Here is a 25,335-nt window from a genome sequence, read left to right as displayed (position 1 = left end):
GGGATTAGTCCTGTATTTACAATAGGTCCAGGTAAATGTACAATGTTATGTTAATATGGAACCAGGTGTTAGCAACACGAGTTTTCGAAAGCTACAAAAGGATCGGAATATTTGCAAGGTGCTGACCTCAAACTAATATTCATTTAGAACCCCTGGCTATTTGAGTGTGTTCATGCAAAGCGGCATTCATTCCCCGGCTATTATTCCGGAGTCACAAGGAGCCATTGGATAATGAATTCCATGGCTCAAAAGACAATTTATAGGGATGTGTAAAAGTCCCAGATCATATGTGATCCTATAGCTGAAGGTATAAACCAGAGCCTTACAAGGGTTTCTGTTGTTAACAATGCGGAGACCTAAAGCTCAGTGTCTCACCTGGCTGATCTCAGAAATTGGAGGCCTGTGTTTGACATTATTCCAGGTAACAAAATCTTTTACTGGGGTCAGACTTTGATCGATTTGAGGGCTCTGTTGAGCATGTTTTTATTCTTGGGATAGCTTGGCAATAACAACATCCGAAAAATATTTGTAAAGACCTGCCAAGTTGTTGGGATTTTATATTCACAACCAATTCCATCTAATGTACTGATATTTTTCTTCTAGTATAGGAATCCTTTTATTCAATATATGGCTGTTGAAATTAGAAAGTGCATGTCTCCAGCTGAATTAGTAGGATTTCATTGAAGACAGTTTATCTATCTATCTACAGTGTTATTCAGGTATTTATGTGTATCAGTAACATAAGGAGTGATGGCTTCACACTGAGACGTTTAAAGAATGTGAAAGATAAGTCACATGGGTTCATTCAGCCATAAAAAGCACTCACAGCCACACATGAGCCTGTCTTAGTTTTTTTCACCTGCTCTCCTCATAATTGGCAGAAGTGAGGCAAACAATTAAAAAATGATGCCCCACCATGTGTGTGAGACTTGGCAGATGAGCGCAATTTGAAAAGGGCACGTCTGGAAAAGTTCATTTTGAATTCTCAGTCTCTTTCTGTTTCCCATTTCATTTTAAATCATCCATGAAATTTCATAGATAATGTTTTATCTGAAGGATTCGTTACACAGAGAGCCTTTTGTTATACCTGGGGACTGATTCGGCTCCCATCGAGGTTAATGGCAATGTCGACAGGATTGGGCCCGTTATATAGCCTTGTAAGATGATTTATTGCTGTTTGGGGTTTTGCTGGTGTTGTACAACATCGCTCTTACATTGATCCCTGCTAATTAGAAATGTGATATGCGATCTGTCCAAATAGAAATCAGTCTTATATGCAATAGAGATTTTTGGTTTTGACTCAAAGGAGGACACAAATTTATATGCCTGTCAGACACATGTCAAAAGAAATACGAAGTATAGTAATTATCTGCAAATTATACATAATTTTTATCTAGGACCTGAATCTAATTTGTCACATTTTATTTATACTGTACCATTATTTTACTGCAATTTGATATTTGATTTAAAATTTTCTGCAACAGAGCTGGGAAAATATGTCCAAAAATTTCCACTGATATTCATTTGAGATTTTTAATGGATTTGATTCATCTTGTGCTTATCGACTGTTTTGTTCACTTGCCAAAGATAAGCTGGAAAATGCAGTTAGTGGCAGGAATATTTGCCAGATTGAAATGAATGTTATAAAATATTCCCCCAAAGCAACTTTCAGATTCATAGTTGCAAAGATTCACGCCAAAGACCTGATTCTAAGAGTTGCACATTCCTCCAGTCATGGAACAGAAACATTCCAAAACGACTCAAATTACAAATATTGAACAGTCAAAGTGAACGTCTTGCAAAGGAGCTGCACACCCACAATTATTCACAGACACTGTTCAGCAACCAATGTTGAATAACAAATCAATGCCAGTGTTGTAAACATTTCTGTTTATGCTTGTTTGTATCTCTTTGCTCTTGGACTTTGGCATGTCACTTAGCAAAAACATACTTCACCCGTTAACACTAAACATCTTAACAGGATGTCTTTCTCCCAGCTTTTATTAGAAAACTAAGGATCTGATCAAACTAGATGGCAGACTTTCTGCTGACTTCCACAGGAGCTGGATCGGGCCATTAACAGAAAAAACTATGGGCCCAATCCAAGAAACTTTATCAAGGCCGTTAGTCTTCCTTAGTTAGGCTCACAAGCTCAGTGGGACTGCTCACACAAGTAACAGTCACAAGATCAGGCCCTGAATTTGTCTGTAGGTGCTTTTCAGTTCAAATATAAAAGGATTCTATTAATAAGCTACTGTATTTGCCCTGACTGGTTTACATGTGTGTTTCAGTTAGCAGAGTCCGATCCGAAATGTGAACCTGATGAACTGTAAGTACTCACTCTCCACATTCTCACTGGTTTTTATTTTGTATTTGGAATTTTACAGGCAATGCAAAGTAAGGAAAACACAAAATAATCGAGATGCTCTAAACAAGAGTACCATGTTCATACCATTAATATAAAAAGGGATAGCAAGCATGCTAACAATGGCCATTTGAGGTTAATTTTTCTTCTGAAAGAGAGAAATACAAAGGGGAGATACCCAGCTGGTTCTTATGATAATGTATAATTTTGTTGTTTTGTTAACATAGAAAGAACGATTGTGATGTACAATATATTTGAAGGAAAACAGTTATACACATTTGCATTTAAACACATCCCATTAATTAAATGTTGTACTACTATAAATTCGTTAATGGTGCTGGTTCTTCCACCACTCAACTTAAGGACGGCACTTCAACTGATTTCATGTCACTGGGCTCAGCGCTGTCCCAACATGTTGTCTGTTTCTTTAATTGCTAGATGTTTTAATTACAATGAGGAGAGCCTCAGTGCCTGGTATGTCTGGTAAGTACTGATCCATTCTAAAGACAGAATTGGCAAAAAAGTCTGTACTGATATATAGACAGGAAAGCTGAGTGAATAATTGACCAAACCAAGAAATTCAAAATAATTTAATCTGGGTAGAACCAAAATTAAAATGTTTTTGGTTTTGCGAGGTTTGGGTTTTGTTTTGTTTTTATGTTTTTGGGTGTTTTCGCCCTTAAAAAAAAAAACAATTCTAGCTAAATTTCTAAATAAAACGCCATTTTGAAACAAAAAGTTACCTAGTTTCCTTTTGAATATGTGGAAATGTACTGTTTTGATTTTTTCTAATTTTTTTTCAGTTTTTATTTGACTGACAATATTTGCCAAATTCGACCTGAAACTGCATTTTTCAGCAAATAAACTATTTGACTGAAAATTTTCACCCAGCTCTAATAGATACGGAGAGAGCAGTTGATAGCAAGGAACATTTCTCCTCATATTTCACCGGAATTTTCTGTGCTTAAACCCATTATTTTGTGTTCTGCCCTGACTGGATCATTTCTCCTTATCTCCTTCACTGTTTGCGGACGGCAGAGATGATCAGCTCAACATTTTTAATGGAAAAACATCAAAATTCTTCATGAAAAGTGTTTTTGCAGAAATTCTGAATTTTCAGAAAAAGCCAGCCAGCTGGGAGGGCCTGATCCAAGGCACAGAAGCAACCGATAGGACTTTGGCCATTGGCTGCAACAATCTGTGCAACTCTGGTCAAAAAACTGCCACCTCTCCTACCTCACCCTCCCCCCAAAAAAAGTTTTGCCAAAAATGTTTTGAAGTTTTTTGTGCAAGAGAATTTCAATAATTAGACCAACTTTGCCCTTCTCCTAGTTAGCAGCTCTCTTCTCACTCCCCCCAAACCTGCCCTCCTGCCTCTCACTTCTGAAACCTTTGCAGGTGCCACCTGCTGTTGATTGTTCCATGTCTATGTCTCTGTCTCAGGTTGCTGATTTTGTTCTTTCTGGCCATGATCCTGTCCTGTGGGATTCTCTTCTGCTTGCAGTGCTGGCTGAAACGACGGAGCAGCTTCCCCTCCCGGCGCACGCTCGCCGTCTTTGCGCTCAGTGACTCCGATTCTCTTGGTGGTTAGTTTCCATCTCGATCTTTGCGGGGCTAAACCTGCTCCGGTACGGTCCAACCCAAACTCAGTGGCAGGGCCATAGTTCACTGACTCGGTAGGTAAAGTGATGCTGCGTTCAATTCAGTGATCTGGCCTCCCACCCCGATGGGAGTTACTGCCCTGGGCTTCCTTCCTGGAGAGCTGTCCATCTCATGGGGCATTTAAAACAATCACTAGGCCTCATATTCATTGGAATGTTGTCACAATGGAACATAGGCACTGGGTTAATTGGGCCCAGCCCCTCCCACAACGCACCCAGGGCTGGTCTCTTAGAGTATCTCGGAGTATCTCCACTAGCTTCAGTAGGCATTGGATCAGATCTTAAATGAGTGCCCCTCAGAAGAAACCCCAAGGATGTCCCATCAGACCGAGTGCGTGAGCCCTGATACTCCAAGAGGAAAGCCTGGTAGCTTTCTGGGTCAGGGGGTAGGAGCAAACACTAGGCTCTCTGGGGAAATCACACCAAAGCAAACTCCTGACTCCTCTAGTGTTGGCAGATTGAATTCACAGCTTCCCAGCCCACATGTACAGTTAGCTGGTCCCAGAGCCCTGAGATGCAGCTGCTGCACGTACATGGCAGATTTCTCTTGTAATTTTCTTTCAAGTGACTGGAACCACATGATACTTCAATATCTCAAGCTAATATAGCTCTCACGTCATCATCATCGTCCCTTCTCCCCCACACCCACACAGTCCCCGCGGTCCCCCATGTGTGGTTTCCCTCAAGGCTGGCGTATGGTTACCAAGAAAAGCTCCATTTTTCTCTTCCCAGTAAGCGAAGCTTCTCCCTATGCCTTTTCCGGAGTGCACGCCCACTCTCCAAACTCAGCGCTGTGCCCTTCTCCCGTCCTGCACGTCGGCACCAGGGGGACGGGATCGCCTCCTTCCTACGAGGAGATTATGAAGGCAGGCAAATACTAGGGGCCTGATTCAGACCTCCCCGTGTTACTCCAGCGTGAGAACAGAAGGAGCCATGAGGCTGAAGAGGAGGCAGAGGAAATATTTTATTTTTAAATTAAAAGGGGAAACAAAATGCAAATCGAATAATGCCCACCTTGCCGCTAGACTCCAAAGGCCTACGCTGCAGAGAGTAAGTTTTCACCTTCCCCACAGGCTCCAGATCTGGATCTGAATTTCAGGCTCCTCCAAAGTTTAGGTCTGTCTGTACCCAACATTTTTGGTTCAACCTGAACATTTAGCCTATTAAATACCCTAATTCCGCCCATGTGCTTACAGCTCACTGCCTCTAAGGAGCCAAGGCTAAGAAATGACTGGGCAGCGGCTTCTCAAGTTGGAAATAGGTGGGTTTGCTTCAGTCATTTGGCACCAAGCCAGCCTGGCACCACGTAGCGTTAGAGTTACCCTGTTATACTGTGCAGTGTGATGTAAATATGCCCCATGTAAGTGACAGACCGTTTGCCTCCCGTGAAATGCGCAGAACGGTTTAAAAGATACAGACAGTGCAAAATGCCGCAGCTTGAAAGGCGGCAGGGGGAAAGCACGACCCATGGACTGTTCAACCGGAACCACATTAAAATGTTGCGTTGGTTATTTTCAGTTGACGTAAATACTCTTGATTTCCGTATTAATATTGTGACTGTCTCCACGTCAGTATCTGTCCGAACCAGAAAGGAATGGCGCTCAGCACGGCAGCTCTGTGTGCCGGCCCAGCCCCAAAGGCCAGGAAGCTCTGAGACCACTGCCTGCTTTCCCATTGCCACGTTCCAGGCCTGTTGACGTCCTAAACTCACCAGTGCTGAGATCCAAGATTCTGGTTTGGGCTTAGAAATAACAATAGTTTATAAGTAATCGAACACGGCGAACTCCATAGGTGGTCTGTATTTTATTCTGCATAAAGCTGTATCGACTTATTATTATTTACTTGGTTCTAAATATGTTGCTGCTTTTCATTTCATTGAATGTCACCTTCTAGTCATATTACGGGAGAGGCTAACAAGCCAAGAGGGTCCAGTTTTTCATTATACACCCTCCTCTGAATACCTTATTCACAAGATTCAGTAATCCACGTTCATTTCACCGATTGTGACTCTTCTCTCCAACGTCCAGCAGAGGGCGATACAGACTATCAACAGTGATTAAGGGGCTTTTTGGTTACATCAAAATTGAGCTTGCCACACAGAACAGGTTACGGTTGCTGTGTTATTGCGGGGGTTTAAAATTTGATTTGTTTCACATTTTGGTGCTTTTGTTATTCAAAAAATAAAATGGTTTAATCCAGTTGTGTTCAGAGGCATGCTTGATCTGCAGTAATAACCCCCACAATGCTATGGGGTAAAGACAATGAGACAAAGGGAATCTCATGATTGTGAGATGACATATGTGACCACAATACCTCCAGGCAGCCTGCTTTAACACTATGGGGGTGCCAGGAGCAGCTTGTGGGGGAAGGTCCATCCGCTAAAGGGATCAATGAGAATGTTTGGGGTGAGAAGGCCTTGGGCCATGGTATCTTGCTGCCCTTGCCTGGCTCACTGATGTGAAATTCCCAGCCCACAAGAGACAGGTATGCTTGACACTGGTCTCTACTTCACTGGATTATCTACAGCGGGAAGGTCATCAGAGGCAAATACCCGATGGATACTGGTGACATCTGGGAAGTGAACCGGGAAACTTGCATTTTGCTCTGAGGCTGGGAGTTCTTCTCCCACATCTGCAGAAGAGCTCTGTGTTGCTTGAAACGTGTCTCTCTCGCCAACAGAAGTTGGTCCAATAAAAAAATATATATTCCCTCCCCCACCTTGCCTCTCTAAGGAAATTCAATGCAGTAACGTCATTTTTGACACACTACCCTGCCTGGTCTGGGTATATAACTTCTCATACGCACAGACACACATCTGCTCATACTGGCAACCTACAAACTTTAAGCCAGATCAGGATGCACTCCAGGATGAGCTCAATTCCCACCAGGGTATTGAAGCATGGGGAAAGTGGCCATTGTCACTCGCCATGCTGTACATGTACCATGCAGAAATGGAAGACCTTCCTCTCCAGAGCTGTCAATCTATCCCCTTCCACCAGCGTAACATTGCGGGAGGGCTGAGCATTTGTCCCCGTGAAAAGTACACCAGGGCNCACCAGCGTAATATTGCGGGAGGGCTGAGCATTTGTCCCCGTGAAAAGTACACCAGGGCATGGATCCAAGAGGGTTTGAGCAGTAAGGAATTTTCCTCCTCATCGGTGAGCTTGGTGTGGAACAGCTACACCGCTTATGACCAGTGGTTTGTCGTAATAGCTGGAATCTCTACGTGCCCCATAAGAAGCAGTGTGGGGTAAAGGGTAAGGCACTGGGCTCAGAGCTGGCATGCCTGGATCTATTCCTCATTCTGCCACAGCAATGATGTGTTACCTTGGTCATGTCACTGTCCTGTGCCTAAGTTTCCCCATCTGTAAAATGGGGATAATGACAGTTTTGCTTTCTTTTAAGAATGACTGTTACTCTTACTTACTTACATGGAGGCATTTAGGTTTGTGGATCCACCCAGTAGCAGCTCCACTGGTGCACTCCTTCGCTCAGGCCTAGGCCCCTCCGAGCTGTCCCAGAGCAGCATGGGTGGATTGAGTTCCCTAGGTGGTCTCTCCAGAGAACAGTCGCTTTGCTTTGTGCCTTATGTTCCCATGCAGCACTCAGCCCCCAAGGAAGAGATTTCATTTTCCCTGAGCTATGTTTCCAAGAGTTCTCAGCTGAAAAATCCCTGTCTTTCTGATGAAATAGGGCTGAGAAATAATGCTGGCACTCCATAACTGCCTTCCAACTAACATAACTGCCGCTGCACATTAACAATGCAATGAAATGGAAATCATGTGAAAAAATCATGGAAGGCAATAAGGGGGTGAATATGTTGACTTTGGGGTCCGCTGTCGCTAAGTCTTGATGGTGGATAAATAATGAACCGTAGAAGGATTAATTGCCTGGGGTCCAGTAGGACGCAAATGAAGGATTGGCATGAGGAAGGCGGCATAGTGAGGCTTTCACTTCATCACTCCATTCAAGGATTGAATAATAAAGTCATAAATAAAGTAAATTGGATGGAAAAGCCACCATGGCCTTTTGGATCTAATGCAAAATGGAGCAAAATCGAATACAGACTGGACACGTTGGGGGGATGTTTCCAAAGAGAAAATAAGAACATAAGAACAGCCAGACTGGGTCAGACCAATGGTCCATCTAGCCCAGTGTCCTGTCTTCCGACAGTGGCCAATGCCAGGTGCCCCAGAGGGAATGAACAGAACAGGGAATCACCAAGTGATCCATCCCCAGTCACCCATTCCCAGCTTCTGGCAAACAGAGGCTTGGTACACCCTCCCTGCCCATCCTGGCTAATAGCCATTGATGGACCTATCCTCCATGAACTTAGCTAGTTCTTTTTTTAACCCTGTTATAGTCTTGGCCTTCACAACATCCTCTGGCAAGGAGTTCCACAGGTTGATTGTGTGTTGTGTGAAAAAATACTTCCTTTTGTTTGTTTTAAATCTGCTGCCTATTAATTTCATTTGGTGACCCCTAGTTCTTGTGTTATGAGAAGGAGTAAATAACGCTTCCTTCTTTACTTTCTCCACACCAGTGATGATTTTATAGATCTCTATCATATCCCCCCCTTAGTCATCTCTTTTCCAAGCTGAAGAGTCCCAGTCTGATTAATCTAGGCCCCAATCCTGCGTCAGTGCCAGCAAGGGACGTTTTACTGCTGACGTCAAAGGGAGCGAGATTGTGGCAGCAGCTCCAGTAATGTCAGTGGAGCTGCATCAGGGAGTTTGGGGTAGAATTTGGCCTCCTGGTTCGTCTATGGCAAGGGTTGCACAGCAAGCTCTTTCAGGTGAGAAGCACCGCACCCCGCTGCCCTTATTATTATTCTTATTAATCTCTCCTCATATGGAAGCCGTTCCATACCCCTAATCATTTTTGTTGCCCTTTTCTGAACCTTTTCCCATTCCAATATATCTTTTTGGAGATGAGGTGACCACATCTGCACACACTATTCAAGCTGTGGGCGTACCATGGGTTTATCTAGAGGCAATATGATATTTTCTGTCCTATTGTCTATCCCTTTCTTAATGATTCCCAACATTCTGTTTGCTTTTTTGACTGCCGCTGCACACTGAGTGGATGTTTTCAGAGAACTTTCCACAATGACTCCAAGATCTCTTTCTTGAGTGGTAACAGCTAATTTAGACCCCATCATTTTATATGTATAGTTGGGATTATGTTTTCCAGTGTGCATTACTTTGCATTTACTTTGCAAATCAATCAAGAATGACAAGCAACATGTAAAAAACCCAGGAAATAACAGAAATGCTCATTGATCTGTTTTCCAGCTCAATCCGAAGACTCGGTATGATAGTCTATAATGATTTGTTTGATGGTGTCTTTTGGGTAGAGGGAGAGGATGGGGAATCAATTTTGCGGGACAGACGTAGGTGGCTGTTCTTCTCTGGGCCATTAGATGTCAGGATTTCCAGCTTTTGCGCAACATGAACTGAAGACGCTAATCCAAGTACTGTACAGGCTCAACCTTGTAAGTGCGTATCGGCTACCCTTGGAAAAGTGCCCTCAGCTCCCATTGACAGGGCTGAGCACCGGAGGATCTAGCCCTACGGGAGGTCTGTTGAGCTGCAAGCTGCAAAGAAGCCAAGACAGATTTTTCTTTGGTTCCTTTCTGTCGAAACTAAGGCCGTGATTCTGCCGTGAGCCCCCTGCTACCAGATACTTGTACCACCCAAAGGGAGCTCCATTGAAGTCAGCTGGCTCCACACAGCACAGGGGCTCAAGTATCTCTTAATAGTGCTTTGAATCTACAAAAGGGCGGTGTTGTCTACTGATGGGCACATAAAACAGAGCCAGGAGCACCCGGGATCTATCTTCAGTTCTGCCACTGATTATTTTCTGTAGCCTTGGACTAGTCACTTAACCCACCTGCCTCAGCTTTCCCCTCTGTAAAATGGGGACAACAGAACTCACCTGCCAGTTAAGAGGTTGAATTTCCTAATACTTGTGAAGCTTTGAAGACAAAATCACTCCCAGTGCTAAGCGGTATTATTGATTATTATATATTTGTTCACTATTATTAAATGCTGTCAACATCTGCAGGAAGAACTCAATATCCTGGCGATCTTAACAGGTAAAAAGCCTTTTGGTTTCTCCTTTAAAGAAGTGGGGCACCCCGGGCCTGTTGTTTAGTCATTGTGTTATACAAACTAATCTCATTTATACTTCTGCACATTCTTGGGACTCATCGATGCAGAAAGCAGCCTGTAGGAATGCTCCTTCGGTATGGATTTTCTTTTCAGAAGCATTTGCCATTTGGAAACAATAAGAACAGGTTAAAAAACATGGATGCATCTAAAGCTCCCAGCAAAGGCTCCTAGATCTTGAAAAGCAAGTGACGGTGATATGCAGTGGGACCCAGTGTTAGCGATCAGAGATCAAATCTCTTCCTAAAGTCTCTGTCTATTTGCGCTGCTGCCTTTTGCCCCTCATTTCCAGGAGGGACGTCATCTATATCACACAGATCATGATCTAGCTGGACTATCCCCTGAGCACCTCCCCTCCCTCCCACCACCATGGGAGAATCCTGCAGGATTGGAAATGACATGCATTTCGCAGCGTGCGTTTTATTACAGTTCTAAAATGTTTAAGTAAAACTGTGCTCTCTGGATCCACATCCTCATTCTAATAAAATCACCAGAGCCCGGTGCCAATAACTCATGAAAATAGGGGGGGAGGGAAACACTATATTTAAAAATATATACATACCTCTGCATCAACAAATTGTTTAATCGTAAGATGTCACGACAAAGTATATGATTTACATAGTTAACTGAGGCTGCGGAAAGTAACAAGAGGGTGAAATATTGCAGACAAACATGGGTAATACAGATTTAATTGTTTTATTATAAGACCATTTTACTGGGTGTGCTGCAATCGGAAATCCGTATCTATTTACAGGGAAGGAAATAAACTAATCAGAGAGGTTATTTACAAACAATGTATATTGTTCCATAAAGCACCTGCATTTATACACCTAAAGGACACTCAGCATGTCCCTTGAATCCAAGACAGCCATTCCAATAGTAACAGGAAGTGCCTAGCACCTTGTCTAGATGGGGATAAAAACGCATTGTTGCCACAATAGCTAACATATGCCAACTAATGTGTTCTAAAACTCGTCTAGACAAGGAGTGTAGACTTAACACATGCTAAACTGGGTGCGTTAACTTGACACTCCCACCCACGGTCTGCGGCTACCAGAAAACGTGTTGAAAATTGCCCTGTCTACACTGGGGTTTTAACTTGTGTTAGCTAATTTGTCAAAAACACGATTTTTTTTCCTACTGAGGAAAAGGCCTACATTCTAGCCTACCCACGATCTACATAAGGGCTGCAGATTTCATGCCCAGTAAAATAGCTCTGAATTGGATAAGAAAGTGTTTTGATTTAAAGGGGGTTCAGGTCAAAGGGATTTTACAGTCGGTTATATCAGCTCCTAGTTAATCCATTCATCATGAGACAAGGCCAATTCTGCATCCTCACCCAATTTGTCCTTGTCTGACTCAGGAAGGGAATTGTTAAGTACTGAATTAGGATTTCCAGAGCTGGGCAATAGAGAATCCCAAATGGTCTGATCAGCTACTCAATGTTTGGTGAAGAGGTTTGCATTTTGCAGGGCAGAATGCATCTGGGCGTACGGCGTTTTCTCCAGCTGGTGATTTGTGGGCGAGCCTAAGGCACAGACAGCAGGGGAGGGTGCAGGTTAGGACAGCCCGTTCCCATCTGTACTGATCTGTTGTTGCTCTCAAGGAGAGGACACGCCTACGTCCTGACTTCATGGATTCCAGATGTTGACCTGGCGGCTCAGCCGTCTCTCAGCAGAGGTCCATATGTGTGGTCCCCCTGGTCTGTCAGCACCTTATCACACCCGGATTAGCTCTGTGATTTCCCGCCCACTCTTATTGTTTTGGTTTCTTTATACAACATGTAGGTGCCCACTCCTGCAAAGAGCTGATTTCTTCCAACTCACAGTGAAGTCAATGGGCCAAATTCTCACTGAGGCTGAACAGCAAGATTAATGGAATTCAGCTGGTGTTTAGCACCTCTCCGAATGCAACCCAGTGGGAGCCCTGCCTTCCTGACCCTTCCTGGCCGCTGCTTTCTTGCTGAAGATGATGATTTTATTTCAAGCCCCCGATACAGGCCATTCTACACGTATCTGTGAGGCGCGACTTAGCATCCCGCTCACAGACGCTGGAGGCCAGGCCTCTGGATAAGCAGTTCAAAATAAAAGCAGCACTCTAGTCTCCTCATTTCCTGATCCTCACACTCTGGTGTCCATCGCGTACATTTTGGCAGTCGCTGTCTGAGACGATGGATAGTATGTGTTTGCCACAGTCGTTCCAGCTGGGGAATACATCTTCCTCAAGGAATTAGGGGAATAGAACCTCCCAGAGCCAACATCTGTGTTGCAAAAGGAAAGAAAGAGGGAAAGCTGATTAGCAATGACCCAGCCATTTCCCATCAGCAAAGTGGCCTCCGAATACAGTGCGATGAGGGTTCCTATTTGTTAATAAGGTAAATAATAACAGTGCATTTTTCACTTAGACCTCATCTTCCATCTGAGGAGCTCAAAGCCCTTCACAAAGATGAGTAAAGTATTACTATGCCCATTTTACAGGCAAAACACTGCTGCACACGTAACCATCACCCAGGATGATGCTGGATAGGAGATGAAGCTTTTTATATAGGCTCTGTGATATTGGGGACTGGGCCTTTAAGGACTGAGCTTCCCAGACGGAGCACCTGGGCAGGGTGCTGGGAAGCTCTTGTTGTTTGGCGCAGCCAGTTGGACGGAACCAGACACAGAACACAGCAGATCTCCTGCGAGTACATGAAGTTCTGAGTGATCTCTGAATGCCACATTCTCCAATGCAGTCAGATCAGGAGTGATCCTAGGGTAATAGCCTCTGATAGGCCGCTGGAGAGCGATAGGAAATGTGTGAAGAATCTTGGTCCTGTTCTAAGCGTCTTAGGATCCACAACCCAGCAGTCAAACCCACACTGGTATTCTCCGCTGTGAATTCAAGGGTCTAATGGACACACAGACTTGAGCTCTCCTCTCTGCCCCAGAGATGCCCCCTAAGCAACGTTCTATCGCTCTGGGCTCCCATGAGATTATTACCCTCATCTTGACTGTGTTTAGTTGATGCCGTTGGGTCTTACCTCGGAAGAGATACATGCAGCAGGTGAGCACAGCCCCAGATAAGAAGCAGCCCAGGGACCCAGCCATTCCGAGCCAACAAGACCAGCCAAACTTATACTGGATGCCCAGAAACACATTGTGAAAAACCAGGGAGGAGCGCTCCACGTACACCCCGAGGGCGTACCAGACTGAGCCAATAAGGCCTGGGAAGCCTGCAGGGCGGGAGAGAAGAGCACCGGAGAGATCTGTCAGACAGGTTACGGTGATTACCGGGACTATACGATTCCTGGAGTATACTCTGCCATCTCCTAACCCGCCCGTTAGCTCCTGCTGACTTCATCTGGCGGGTCCCATGTGTACTCAAGGGCAGTTTCTACTCGATGGGTTTGCTTGCTCAAACGTGTGATGGACACTCTAGCTGGTTGACATCTTTCAAATTTTGAAACCTCTACTTAAAAGTGTGGTGGGGGGGGGGAGGGGAAATTATATATCTATGCAATTCCCCCCTGCCCCACCATCCCTTGTTTATCCACTTGTAGCTGATCAGGAGTTTTTGAATTTCAAGGTTTTTCAGGCATATTTTGAATTTGGATACACATCCGGAGGAAATTGCCAACAAAATGTTCACAAAGTGCTTTTCGATTAGCTCTAATATGCACCGGGCCATATAGAAGCGGAGCTCTGAGAACATTATAAGCACACGTATTCATAAGCCTCCCAGTAATTGGCATTAGAGTCTTTATATCTGTGAGGGAAGTGAAATTGGGAGAGCTTTTTTAATATTGGTGCAAATCCAAATAAATAAAGTTACTTTGTCCATAGTGAGCCAATGCTATAACTTGGCACCTATTTATCCTAGTTACTTCTCTGGCCCCCATCACGCTAGTGTCTAAGAATCTCACACTCTAATGTTGTTAGCCTCAGAATACCCCGGTTGTGAGGCTAAGGCAGGGCAGTGCTCTTATCCCCATTTTACAGATGGGAAACTGAGGCACAGAGAGGCTAAGTAACTTGCCAGGGTCACAAAGGAAGTCAGTGGTGTAGTAGAGAATTGAATTTGATTCTCTGGCTAGCAGCCTAACCATTGGACCGTGCTTCCTCTCACAGAGCGTGTGTCTCAGCCCACTAAACTACTCACACTCCTTTGCACTAATTATTTATTTTTAATCGGGCCATCCATGATCATGTGACCATACTGAACAAATACCTGCTATGAGCAACGTAACTCCAGACACGAGACAGATGCGCAGTTTGATGGTGGGCTCGTCCATGAGGAATTTGACACAGTCAAGTCCCAGGAGCAGGAAAGCGAATCCAAACCCTGCCAGGATGTCTGCTGTGATCATCATGGCTCTGGTCAGCACCAGCTTCACTGCAGGACAGGGTAGGGGATTGTGGTGCAGCAAAGAGATACAGCCAGGATCCTAAAAGCTAAAGAACTAGGGGCAGGTCTACACTACCGTGTGAGTCGAGGTAACTTACGGCACTCAGGGGTGTGAAAAAGACACCCCCCCAAGTGACACAAGTGACAGCGACCTAAGCGCTGTCCACACCGGTGACATAGCTTCCGCCTCTCGCAGAAGTGGAGTAATTACGCTGATGGGAGAGCGCGCTCCCATTATCACAGAGCATCTTCTCCAGACATGCCCATTGAAATCAAAGCACCCGGGGTGGCAGAATCTCTCCAGAAAGGGGTATTGCATGAAACCTTAGGCCTGGTGATCAGCTGACATCTGCCACTTCCCAGCCACATTTAATCCCCAAAAGAGAGTGGCTGCTATGCAGTGCTCTAAAATGATTAAGTCCCCCACATAAAAATCATAGACTAGAATATCAGGGTGGGAAGGGACCTCAGGAGGTCATCTAGTCCAACCTCCTGCTTGAAGCAGGCCCAATCCCTAGACAGCTTTTTTTTTTTTTTTTGTGCCCCAGATCCCTAAATGGCCCCCCTCAAGGATTGAACTCCTAACCCTGGGTTTAGCAGGCCAATGCGCAAACCACTGAGCTATCCCTCCCCCCATAGGGACAGCCCTTGCGTTATAACTCATTCACTTTGCAGTGAAGACAAGCCCTAAGCCTTCAGGTTTCTAAGAGTATCAAATCAGCTTTACATCTTGCAATATGATAAAAATCTCCTGTGGAGCCTACCATAAAAAATCTGTCCTTGGAAAGGGGAATGTTTGAAGCTCCTTCACCAGAGGTTTTCTAAAGGAGGCTGGATAGCCACCTGTAACAAATGCTGCATCTTGGCAGGGGGCTAGACTAGATCAGGGGTTCTCAAACATTTTTTGCTGGGATCCCCTTTGAAAATATTTCAGGCTTTGACAATCTCCACTCCCACAAAAAGTGACGATCCCCCGCATACCATGCCTTACTTCTGCGCTGCTGCTGGGGGCCGTGCTGCCTTCAGAGCTGGGGCCTGGCCGGCAGCCGCTGCTCTCCAGCCACCCAGCTCTGAAGGGCTTGGGCTGACAGCACGAACCCCCTGCATGCGTTGGGGGCTGATAGCTCGCAAACCCCCTCCTTAATAAGCTTACGACCCCCAGTTTGAGAACCCCTGGATTAGATGACCCTTGTGAACCCTTCTAACCCTATGGTTCTATGTTCTCTACCTGCACAGTTTGTGATTGAAATCTGAAGCATACGTACAGGGGTGCTCGGCAAATATAGAGTCATACTCGTCACAGGTTTGAATCCCATCGAACACGTTGGTGACGCATTCCCACCACAGGCCACGGCACTTTGTGCTCACCTAGAAGTAAAAAAGCAGCGAGTGAGCACACCCCAATGCAATAGCAGGAGCCAGAGGAGAGAGCGCGAGGGACATTTTAGCCCAGCGAAGTCAAAGGCAAAACTCCCATTGACTTCCACATGGGCTGGTCTTCGTGACTGGACAATTGCTCAAGCGAAAGTGTTCAGTGTACTGAAACCACTCCCTATCATGCCGACCCGTATTGTCTCATCGTTTTCTTGTGCTCCCCTGTCTGCAGCCCCCTGTGGTCTCTTCTCTTACGCTTAGATTGTAAGATCTTTGGGGCAGGGACTGTTTGTACAGCACCTAGCACAATGGGGTCCTGGTCTGGGCCTGGGACGCCTAGGTCCGACAGCAATACAAATAGTTAATGACAATAAGAGTTTTGCCATTTCCAGAATCAGGCCCCACGCTGGTGGTTACCAACATGCCTGGCACTCAGGTCACTCGGAACTGAAAAGTCACTGTATAACTTGGTTCTGTGGGAACATTGTTTTAAATTAAGACGATTCTGCCCCGTATAATTTTACCTCTAGCCACCAGGAATTTGGTAGGGGAAAAAAATCCCATGGCTTATGCTTTGGGGTTTCCTGTTTCAAAGTGAACTTAGTGGGAGTGACAGCTGCTGAACTGACATCCCCAGGGACTCAGGTCCTCTCCTGAGTGTGTGGACAAGGTGGCCAGCTGCCATGACGACTCCCCCCAGGCTGCCTTTTTGCCCTGGGACCATAACTCGGGTTGAGGTCATTCACCATTCATGCCCCCTTGCCCAGATTCCCACCCAACCCCCCAGAAGTCAATCTAACACGGAAGGTATTTTTGTTAGCACTGTAAATATGCCAATGGGAATTAAGCACCTCTTGTGTATTCTTGGCATTGCTCATACATATAGCAGGGAGCAGGGCTAACGTGTGTGCTACCTTGGACTCAAGTCTGCATTGCGGCTGCTAGAGAAATCCCAGCCTAGTTTAACAAAAGAGTAACCCCTGTAGGAAAGAGGAACAGTTCCTCTTGTTTGGATGATGAGACAAATCTACTTTTTTGGATGGCAGAACGCACCAAATATCAGCCTTAAATGTAGTAATAATCACAGGTACCAACCCAGTTAATAGGACATGTTACACAACTTGTAATCTCTTGAGCTAGGGGAAATGATATCACTCTATACTGAAAGAGAATACTCTGTACATCTATGACTGGGTATATAAGCTATCCCTCTTGGCGTAAGACAATACCTTACTAGTTTTCATTACTATTACACACTGGACTGACCGTTTAAATGTTGGTTCTGTCAGTTCAGCCGGTCCTTTCCCTCTAACATATTAGCTAAGCCATGGCCCTTAGGCTACCCTTCGAAGGGGTATATTGATACTCCAGCACAATCCTTTACACTTAGATACATTCCATTTCCTATTCCACCTAGTGTCAGAGCATCAGAGAGCTTAAGGCCAGAAGGGACCATTAGGTCATAGGCCAATAACTTGTGTTAGACTAAAGCATTTCAGTCCTCAGGATGTTAACCTGTTGTGTGCCACAGGCAGAGAACAGCAGAGACCGAGGCTATCACTCAGTGCCTACAGTCAGACACCGCCCCCACTCACCCCCAAGTTTAGTGTGGCCTTCAAAATGAAGGATTTCAGATAGATCTATACTCCAAATCTAGAGCTCTGCAGGGCTTCAGGACTCACCAGCTTCCATGGAGAATCTACGCCTCTATGTGCAAAACTCTACCCTGGGCCTGAAATCTGAACCGAGCCCTTTGCTAACCCAAGAGAGCTCAGTCAAAGTTGTGTGTGTCTTGGTGTGTTTTGACTGTTGCCCCCCAATCCTGGCCCTGAATTCATTCAGACAGCAATGGCAAAGGCCAAAACACCATGGGAGAGGTTCCTGTCTTCCCGCATTCTTCCAGGGTGCCTCTTACCTCTGCACTGCCTTCCCTGTCTGTACCTGTACGGCCACTCCCCACCCCTCAGTCAGAGCTCGTCCCCAGATCCACCTCTGCTGCAGAGCCAGTATGGAATGAGCCATCTCACCCCGGCTCAGTTGAGGAGAGCATGGGGCTAATTGGCGCGCTATTGTAACGGGCCTGTTTCATCCTTGGGCTACACCAGTTGTGTGCTGGGGTAACTCTGTTAACCTCCTTCACTATGTTGTTCTCCCCCGACCTCTCCTGTGTCATCTGTCTTTTCAGCTTGTTAGTTAGGTTGTATTTCTCTAGGTACTGACACGGCTGTCATCACAGCAGTCCCTGAGCGCCTCCCGGAATAATAAAGAGAATGGCAAGCAAACGGCTCTGTCTGCAGGGCAAAGGCTGTGTTCACCTTATATGTTTGCACCATGCCTAGCAGAATGGGGCCCTGGTTCTGTGCCGACAACTCCACTCCTCTGGCACAATGGAAATTTCTACCGTCAGAATAAAGCTCATCTGGGCACCAAGTCAAAGCTTCCTTGGGGGCCGGGCCAAGACTGTGGAACGAACTTCCCAGGATCTAAAACTCTCCACCTTCAGCTCCCCCTGTCAGGTGCATTTCTGACATGTCTTCTGTAACATAAACATAGAGCAATGCGTGTCTCTAGTTCTAGAAAGCATTTTAAAAATGACAACACAAACCACTGCCCTACACACACTTTCCCGCCTAAGGAGAGGATGAGAGACCCAAACACATGACAGATGTCATGGAATGCATGGTTGGAAGGCTCTCGGATACTAAGGTGATGAATATGGTAGAAGAACTGTTAGAGAATACAATAAAAATGTTAATAGTAACTTCTAACCTGGCTGAAACCAGAGAGGGATGATGTCCCCCGAGAGAGCTTTTTCTGAAGCAGTTTCCAGGCCCGGGAGAGTTCGGAGACCTGTTCAAACTTATCCCAAGTGAACGGAGCCTCTAGCCCAGAAGCTCCCAAATGTCATTGGTTCGTGGTCCACTTTCTTAACAGATGGTTGTGAAGTGAATGGAGGGACTATCAAGCTGATGTTCCCCCAGTGGTACGTGCACTCAGTTTGGGCACCCCTGCTCTAGGGTACTGCCATCCCAACCCAGCAGCGTGCGTAGTGATGCTCACAACGAAGGAAACCTAACTCCGGCTCAAACTAACAGCCCCGAATAAAAAGTGCTCAGGGATTCTTACGGGAAACGCAGCTCCGCTCCCTGCAAACCGAAAGCGGATTGAACAGTTCTGTGTCGCTGGCTGAAACCAGGAGCAATGTCAATTTCTGAGCGCCTAGGCAATTGATCATTTACCTGCATGCCCATATTTAGAGAGGCAATGAGCTCATTAGGGGAATTAAGACGCTCGTTCTATCAGGTATTAACGCTGGGGGCACTTTGCTGCGTGGTTTGGTATTCGTGCTCAGGGCAGGGACGTGAGAATAGTGGCTACCATTAACCCAACTCCGCGTTAATGGAGCACTTAGGTGAAACCCGGTCGGAGGGTGAAGGCAAGGTTAAAAAGCCTTTTGTTCATGGGCTTAATTTATATGAATTGTTTTATTCAGAATGAATTCAGGTCTGTGAAAAATGACTAGCGAGGCACAATATAGTTATGATGCTGTCAATATGTTTAGGTGCTTTACTGTCAACAGCTAGATTCTGGTGTCTCCCTGTTGTCTTTTAAACTTTCCAAGCCCCGTCATATTCAAGCCATCTGCTGCTAGAGGCAAGGAGAGAAAAAACTTCCAATGACTTCGGATTTCTCACCTCTGCCTGCAATACATTTAAAAAAGAGCTAAAAGGATAGACTGAAAATCCAGGGCCAGCTTTGGTATAGGTGGACGACGTCCATTTATACCTGCTGGGGATCAGTCCTTAAATGTATCTGAGCTTAACACTTCGACATGCTGAACATTATCGTTTTGTTTCTTTCTACAGGATAGATCTCTGAGCACCAATCACCATAGTACCTAGGCCTTGAGACTATTAGGGTTTGTCTTGTTAGGGGAAAACCATCTTTCCCTTTCACTGTTCTGGGTGGGCCCTAACATCATGATTATTGCTGTGGCATCTGAAAGCCAGATTCTGATCTCTGTGCCAGTGGTGCCCAGCCAGAGTTACCCCTCTGATTCCATACATTGGCAAGTAGGTGGTAGATAGAAAGTCTGTCTGTCAGACTGCCCGGGAGTGAATTTCACCCTGATTGTGCAAAGCACAGACTTTTCTAGAGAACATATGTTTTAAAAACTGCAGCCCTTCAGCAGGGTTTGACCATTCTGAGGGTTTCAAAGGCAGCAATAGTAGAACTGTGTGGTGCTGTGTACTTGTGAAAGTGGTGAGTGTTTGGGGGCCAGGGGACTGCTTGGGACTGCGTGGTGGGAGGCAGAGAGGTCAGTCTGCTGCCTTGATACTCGCGATTTACTTTTGTTGCCCTTTTTCTAGACTGCTAATCTGTGTAAACGTCAACGGGGAGATTTCTGAGGCTCAGAACTAAAAGCCAATCTCTGCATTCCCCCTGAAGTTCTGCTAGCCCCATAGGTGCGTCTCATCAGAAAGTCACTCAATTACAGACCTAAAAGTCGCAATTCTTCAACAACAAAAACTTCAAAAACAGACTCCAATGAGAAACTGCAGAACTGGAATTAATTTGCAAACTGGACACCATTAAATTAGGCTTGAATAAAGACGGGGGATGGATGGGTCACGGCTACCACTCTGAAACCTATTTCCCCATGCTAATTTTCCCCTTACTGTTACTCACACCTTCTTGTCAACTGTTTGAAATCGGCCATCCTGATTACCACTACAAACGTTTTTTTTCTCCTGCTGATAATAACCCACCTTAATTGATTTGCCTCGTTAGAGTTGGTATGGCACCCCCCGTCTTTTCATGTTCTCTGTATAGATATATCTGTCTACTGTATTTTCTACTCCATGCATCTGATGAAGTGGGTTTTAGCCCACGAAAGTTTATGCCCAAATAAATTTGTTGGTCTCTAAAGTGCTACAAGTACTCCTCGTTCTTTATGCAGATCAGAGGTACACACTTTGGCTTCTTTATTCTACAGAGTCTGATCTATAGAATTCACAAAGCAAGGAGAAGACGACCAATCCAGGGTATCCATGTTTGCCTGGAAATGTAGGACCAAATTGTGCTCTCTTACACTGGTGCAAATCCAGAGTAATGCTGTTAAAGCCAATGGGGTTATTCTGCATTTACACCGCTGACGCTGAGAACAGATTCTGGGCTGTGAAGTTTGGCGCAGTAAGCAATTTGCTAGAGCAAATACCACTCTCCAAAGTCATTAGCTGCTTTTCACCCAAGAGAATAGGGGGAAAGTATGAGAGACAGCGGAACAATGATGCTAGCGGGAGCTACCAGGGACCTAATGCCTACGCTCTCTCCATTTTCTTGGCAGGCTCAGTCTGTAGGATTCCTGAGCAACCTGGCAGCTTGTTTTCTTACAGACGGGTAAACAGAAAAATCAGACTGCAGTGGCACTTGGCAGCCTTTCATGGAGAAATCCATTCCATTTACCACTGGCTCATTAAACTATTTCCAGCCTTTCGCTATAGATGGAGGTTCCCTATATCAATGTTGCCTCTGAGCGGGTTGTACCATATCCCCATCACCCCAGCGGGTGTTTTAGCCTCCCAAAGGCTGGTCTGCTGGGCTCTCATGATGGGGCTTTTTGTTGCCTGTCCCCAAGAAGCATGACCGTCCCCTTTGGTTTCCAAAGGAACGTTCCCATTGCAGTGCGTGGGTCACCCTCATCTCGACCTTACCTCCAGGGAGTCGTCAGCGTTCACCATCCAGCAGTCTGTCCAGGTGGCTGCTATCAAAAACCCAGCAGAGAAGAAGGCGAAGAAACACGCGACATATTGGAGAAGATACCTCATCCCAACGAGCGTTCAGCACGTCCAGGGCATAAAGAACACCACCTCCCAGGGAGCCTCCGGGCCTCAGTTCACTCCTGTCTTTCAACAGCCATCAAGCGAGTGAAGTTCCCTTTTCTTTTACAATCACTAATGCTCAACTGTACAAAACTTAATGTTGCTGTGAGAACAATACACACCGGCTGCAACCGAAGGAGGAGGGTCTGAGAGGTCATCCGAAGCAACCGAGCCCTTGCAGCCAATCAGATTTGTTCAGGTAAAACTCGCTATGGCTGGGAAAAAGCAACTCAAGTTATGCAGAAAGTGCACGCAGGCAATTAAAGAGTCCAAAACTTCCTTGGAATGATGGTCAGGGTGGGTACAATTTGCAGCTTGTCTATGAGCTAGGGAAGTGGTAGAAGAGGAATCAAAATGTAAGCTTCAGGATAGAAGTTTTTTTAATTCCTAGAGATCAGGGAGGAATTTGCCCCCCCCCTCTCTGTCCGTGCCAGAGCACTAGGCAATTGATAGGGGTGCACTTACAAAACAGGCTAGGTTTTACCTTCCTTTGAATCATCAGGTACCCCTAGGTCTCTGCTGGAGGCAGGATGTCAGACTAGATGCACTGGTGATCTGATTCAGTATGGAAATCTGTTACCTTTAAAAGGAAAGAAATATTGAAGAAACAAAGGCCCAGACAACCCAACATGGACACACACCCCTCCCGTCCCCTCCCTGAGAACAGACCACCCCTCCCTGGGTGAACTCAGATCTGGAGCTGGGCATTGCAAATGAGTCAAATCAAAATGTGGGCTCCAAGTTCAGTGGGCTCTAGGTCGGTCGCAATCTGAATTCAGACCCATATGATGGAAGGGCTAAATTCTTCTAAAAGCTTTTTTTGTCTGCTCATCCTCTTCATTCGAAATCCAGGCCCTGTCTACCCTGTTTTACCTGGAGGATGCTATAGATGCATAGACTGCTGGTACGATCTGGAGAGGAGGGAGAGCGTGTCATTAAACCTGAGTCTTTGAGAAAGGAAGTGATTTGTATTCAGACTGTTAAAAATTATTTGCCTTTTATTTAAGGCTTGTCTACAGGGTGGCGCAGTCCAGACAACGGAGATGTGAACGGCAGCGTGCACCAGCTCGAACTGACTGTGCTGGTGTGAACTAGAAGGTACCTAGTTCATGTTTATGTAGTTCAGTTTCAACCAGGATTACGTTATGCTCACTTGGTACCTTTTAGTTCACACCAGCACGGTCTACACAGGCGGGGAGAGTGCTACACATTAGCACACTCTACAAGTCACACCCCCTTAGACCACACTGCACCACAGTGTAGACAAGCCCTTTTTAATCTCACACACCTGAACAGACAATTGAGAGAAGAGACGTGCTTGTTCAAGGTTCCTCACTCGCCACCACGTTACTCAAGGGATCAGAACACTCACAGTGAGGGCTGGAAATGGTTTTCTCATCCGGTGAGAATTTTTGAGATTCCAAAAACGTTCCCCTCCTGAATCAGGACAAAAGGTCAAACGTTTGAAAATTTTCACAAGCCAACAAGCTGAAAAAATAAAATCGGTTCGGCCCAATTGAAAAGTTTGGTTTCAATAATTACAAAATTTTTCTTTTTGATTTCTGACCTAGTTGTGGTAGAAATAAAATTACATTTCAAAAGAACTGAAAAACGGAAACTTTTCGTTTTGAGCCTGTGGAAATGGGATGTTTCAGCGATTTCAGAACTTTTGTTTCTAACGTTCATTCAAGTCAGCGAATTCTTCCGCAGGGACCCTTTTCTGCAAACAGTTTCCATTTTGATGAACCAGCATTTTTCAGAAAAACATTTTGTCAAAATTTCCCAATCAGCTGTACAGGTCTGTCGCATCTTACACGCATTTAACATGCGCGATTTCAGCTTTATGCGGTCGGCAAAAACAAAACAAAATGAGAAAAATAACAATTTTAATACTGTACCTGTAGTGCGGGCGATTCCGCCCGCCATTGAACTCAATGTAATTTTGACTATACGCGGTTTTCGCTTTACGGGCTAATCGCGGAACGGAACCCCCGCGTAAGATGAGACTCGCCTGTACTCACCATCCTCGCCTGAGACTTCCAATGCGTCCTCCAGTAAAAGCGAGGAAGACTAAGATTAGAATTCCTGATATTTTCAAAGGTACAAACAAGCAGAAATCCCCATTTCGCTAACGTTTTTATTTGGGGGTGGGGGCTGGAGACTCTCAGGAAACTCTCTAACGATGGGCAAATCTCCGGTTAGATTAAACACGTGGCTGGGAGCCTGGAATGCCTTAACTCTAATTCCAGCTCTGCTACCGACTCTGTGTGTGACATGGGCAAATCACTTAACTTCTCTGTGCCTCAATTCCCTCATATATCAGATGGAGATAATGATCCTTACCTGTCTCACAGGATGGTGACAAAGGTTATTGGCCAATGTTAATGGAGCACTCTGAAAATAGAAAGTGCTTTATAGTGCCTCGATCCTGCAGTGATGAGTGTACTAGAAATGCCACAGACAGACAGGGCCTGATTTTAAATCAGGCTTCCATTCATTGTATGCACAACTTATGATGTCATGTAGATGTGTAAATACCTGATTGTGCCTACAAATCTGTAGATGTGCAAGTGACCGTGCCTCCATTAATGATGACAGGTGCAAAACCGCATGCACAATTTCTCCAGGTGCTGGTGTGGCCCTCATCATAGTTCACAAGTATATTAGCTAGGTGTAAAAATGGAGACCAGCTTTTAAAAACTACGCCCATCGGGCCTAAGCAGAAATTATTACATATTAACACTTGCTTAGTCATGGAAAGTGAGACTTGAGTTACCAGCGTCGTTGGCTCCCCTAGGTACTCTGTGACTTCCGGCTGGTGCTTTAAACGCGATCTATTTAGGTCAGCCCATGGATTTAGTGCTCCCCAGCCCCAGTCGCTGTGGAACCCTGGCCAGCCAGGCCTGCTGAAGCAGCATGAATAGCCCAGAAGAAGGTGTTGGGGGGTGAGGGGAGCAGGGTGCCTTGTAGCACCCAAAGTACAATATTAATGGGTCTTCTTGTCTTGTCCAGGCGTCCATGGCTTCCTGGCTGTGACCTCACTGCTTGAGGGAGGAAGCGTGTGTGTGTGTGTGTGTGTGTGTGTGTGTGTGTGTGTGTGTACATGCACAGCAGGGGGAAATGTAACCATCACTTGGACTTTAATAGGTATGGGACATAGAGAACTCTGGGGATACATAAAAAAAAACTCATGATCTATAGTATTGCTAACTCTAAACATGCAAGGATGATGAACCGGCTGCCCAAAATCATGAGACTGGTTTATAAATCATGAGACTCAAAAGTGAACAGATGGGAGGTTCTTTATATTTGCTTTCAGGTGCTGCAGCATTTAGGGCTCATGTTTTCAAGCTCTTCTCCACAGTCGGGAGGACTAGAAAGTTACTTTTTCTTTTAAATGAAAGCTGAGATCCTGATTCCAGCAGCTCAGGCTTTAGGGAAAAACCAACTATCACGGTAAAATCACAGGAGCTGGCGATGCTGGATCTGCACCTCTA

General features: G+C 45.4%; 2 protein-coding genes across 2 annotated transcripts; one reads left to right on the top strand and one right to left on the bottom strand.

Annotated features, from left to right (window-relative positions):
* The first annotated feature begins 302 nt into the window (after positions 1 to 302).
* TMEM207 (transmembrane protein 207) lies at positions 303 to 6,207 on the top strand. The gene is made up of 5 exons (XM_034782121.1): positions 303 to 421; positions 2,292 to 2,329; positions 2,804 to 2,848; positions 3,809 to 3,951; positions 4,759 to 6,207. The coding sequence occupies exons 1-5, from the start codon at positions 347 to 349 to the stop codon at positions 4,905 to 4,907; spliced, it is 450 nt and encodes a 149-aa protein (XP_034638012.1). The 5' UTR covers positions 303 to 346; the 3' UTR covers positions 4,908 to 6,207.
* Positions 6,208 to 10,823: 4,616 nt separating this feature from the next.
* On the bottom strand, positions 10,824 to 22,031 carry CLDN16 (claudin 16). The gene is made up of 5 exons (XM_034782016.1): positions 21,671 to 22,031; positions 15,848 to 15,950; positions 14,406 to 14,570; positions 13,219 to 13,410; positions 10,824 to 12,456 (listed from the first exon to the last, which is right to left on the bottom strand). Exons 1-5 carry the CDS (start codon positions 21,782 to 21,784, stop codon positions 12,317 to 12,319), a joined length of 714 nt encoding a protein of 237 aa, XP_034637907.1. The 5' UTR covers positions 21,785 to 22,031; the 3' UTR covers positions 10,824 to 12,316.
* Between the last annotated feature and the right edge of the window lie 3,304 nt (positions 22,032 to 25,335).

The sequence above is a fragment of the Trachemys scripta genome, chromosome 9, assembly GCF_013100865.1.
Source record: "Trachemys scripta elegans isolate TJP31775 chromosome 9, CAS_Tse_1.0, whole genome shotgun sequence".
Lineage (NCBI taxonomy): Eukaryota > Metazoa > Chordata > Testudines > Emydidae > Trachemys > Trachemys scripta.
This window is presented reverse-complemented; position numbering and strand designations above follow the sequence as displayed.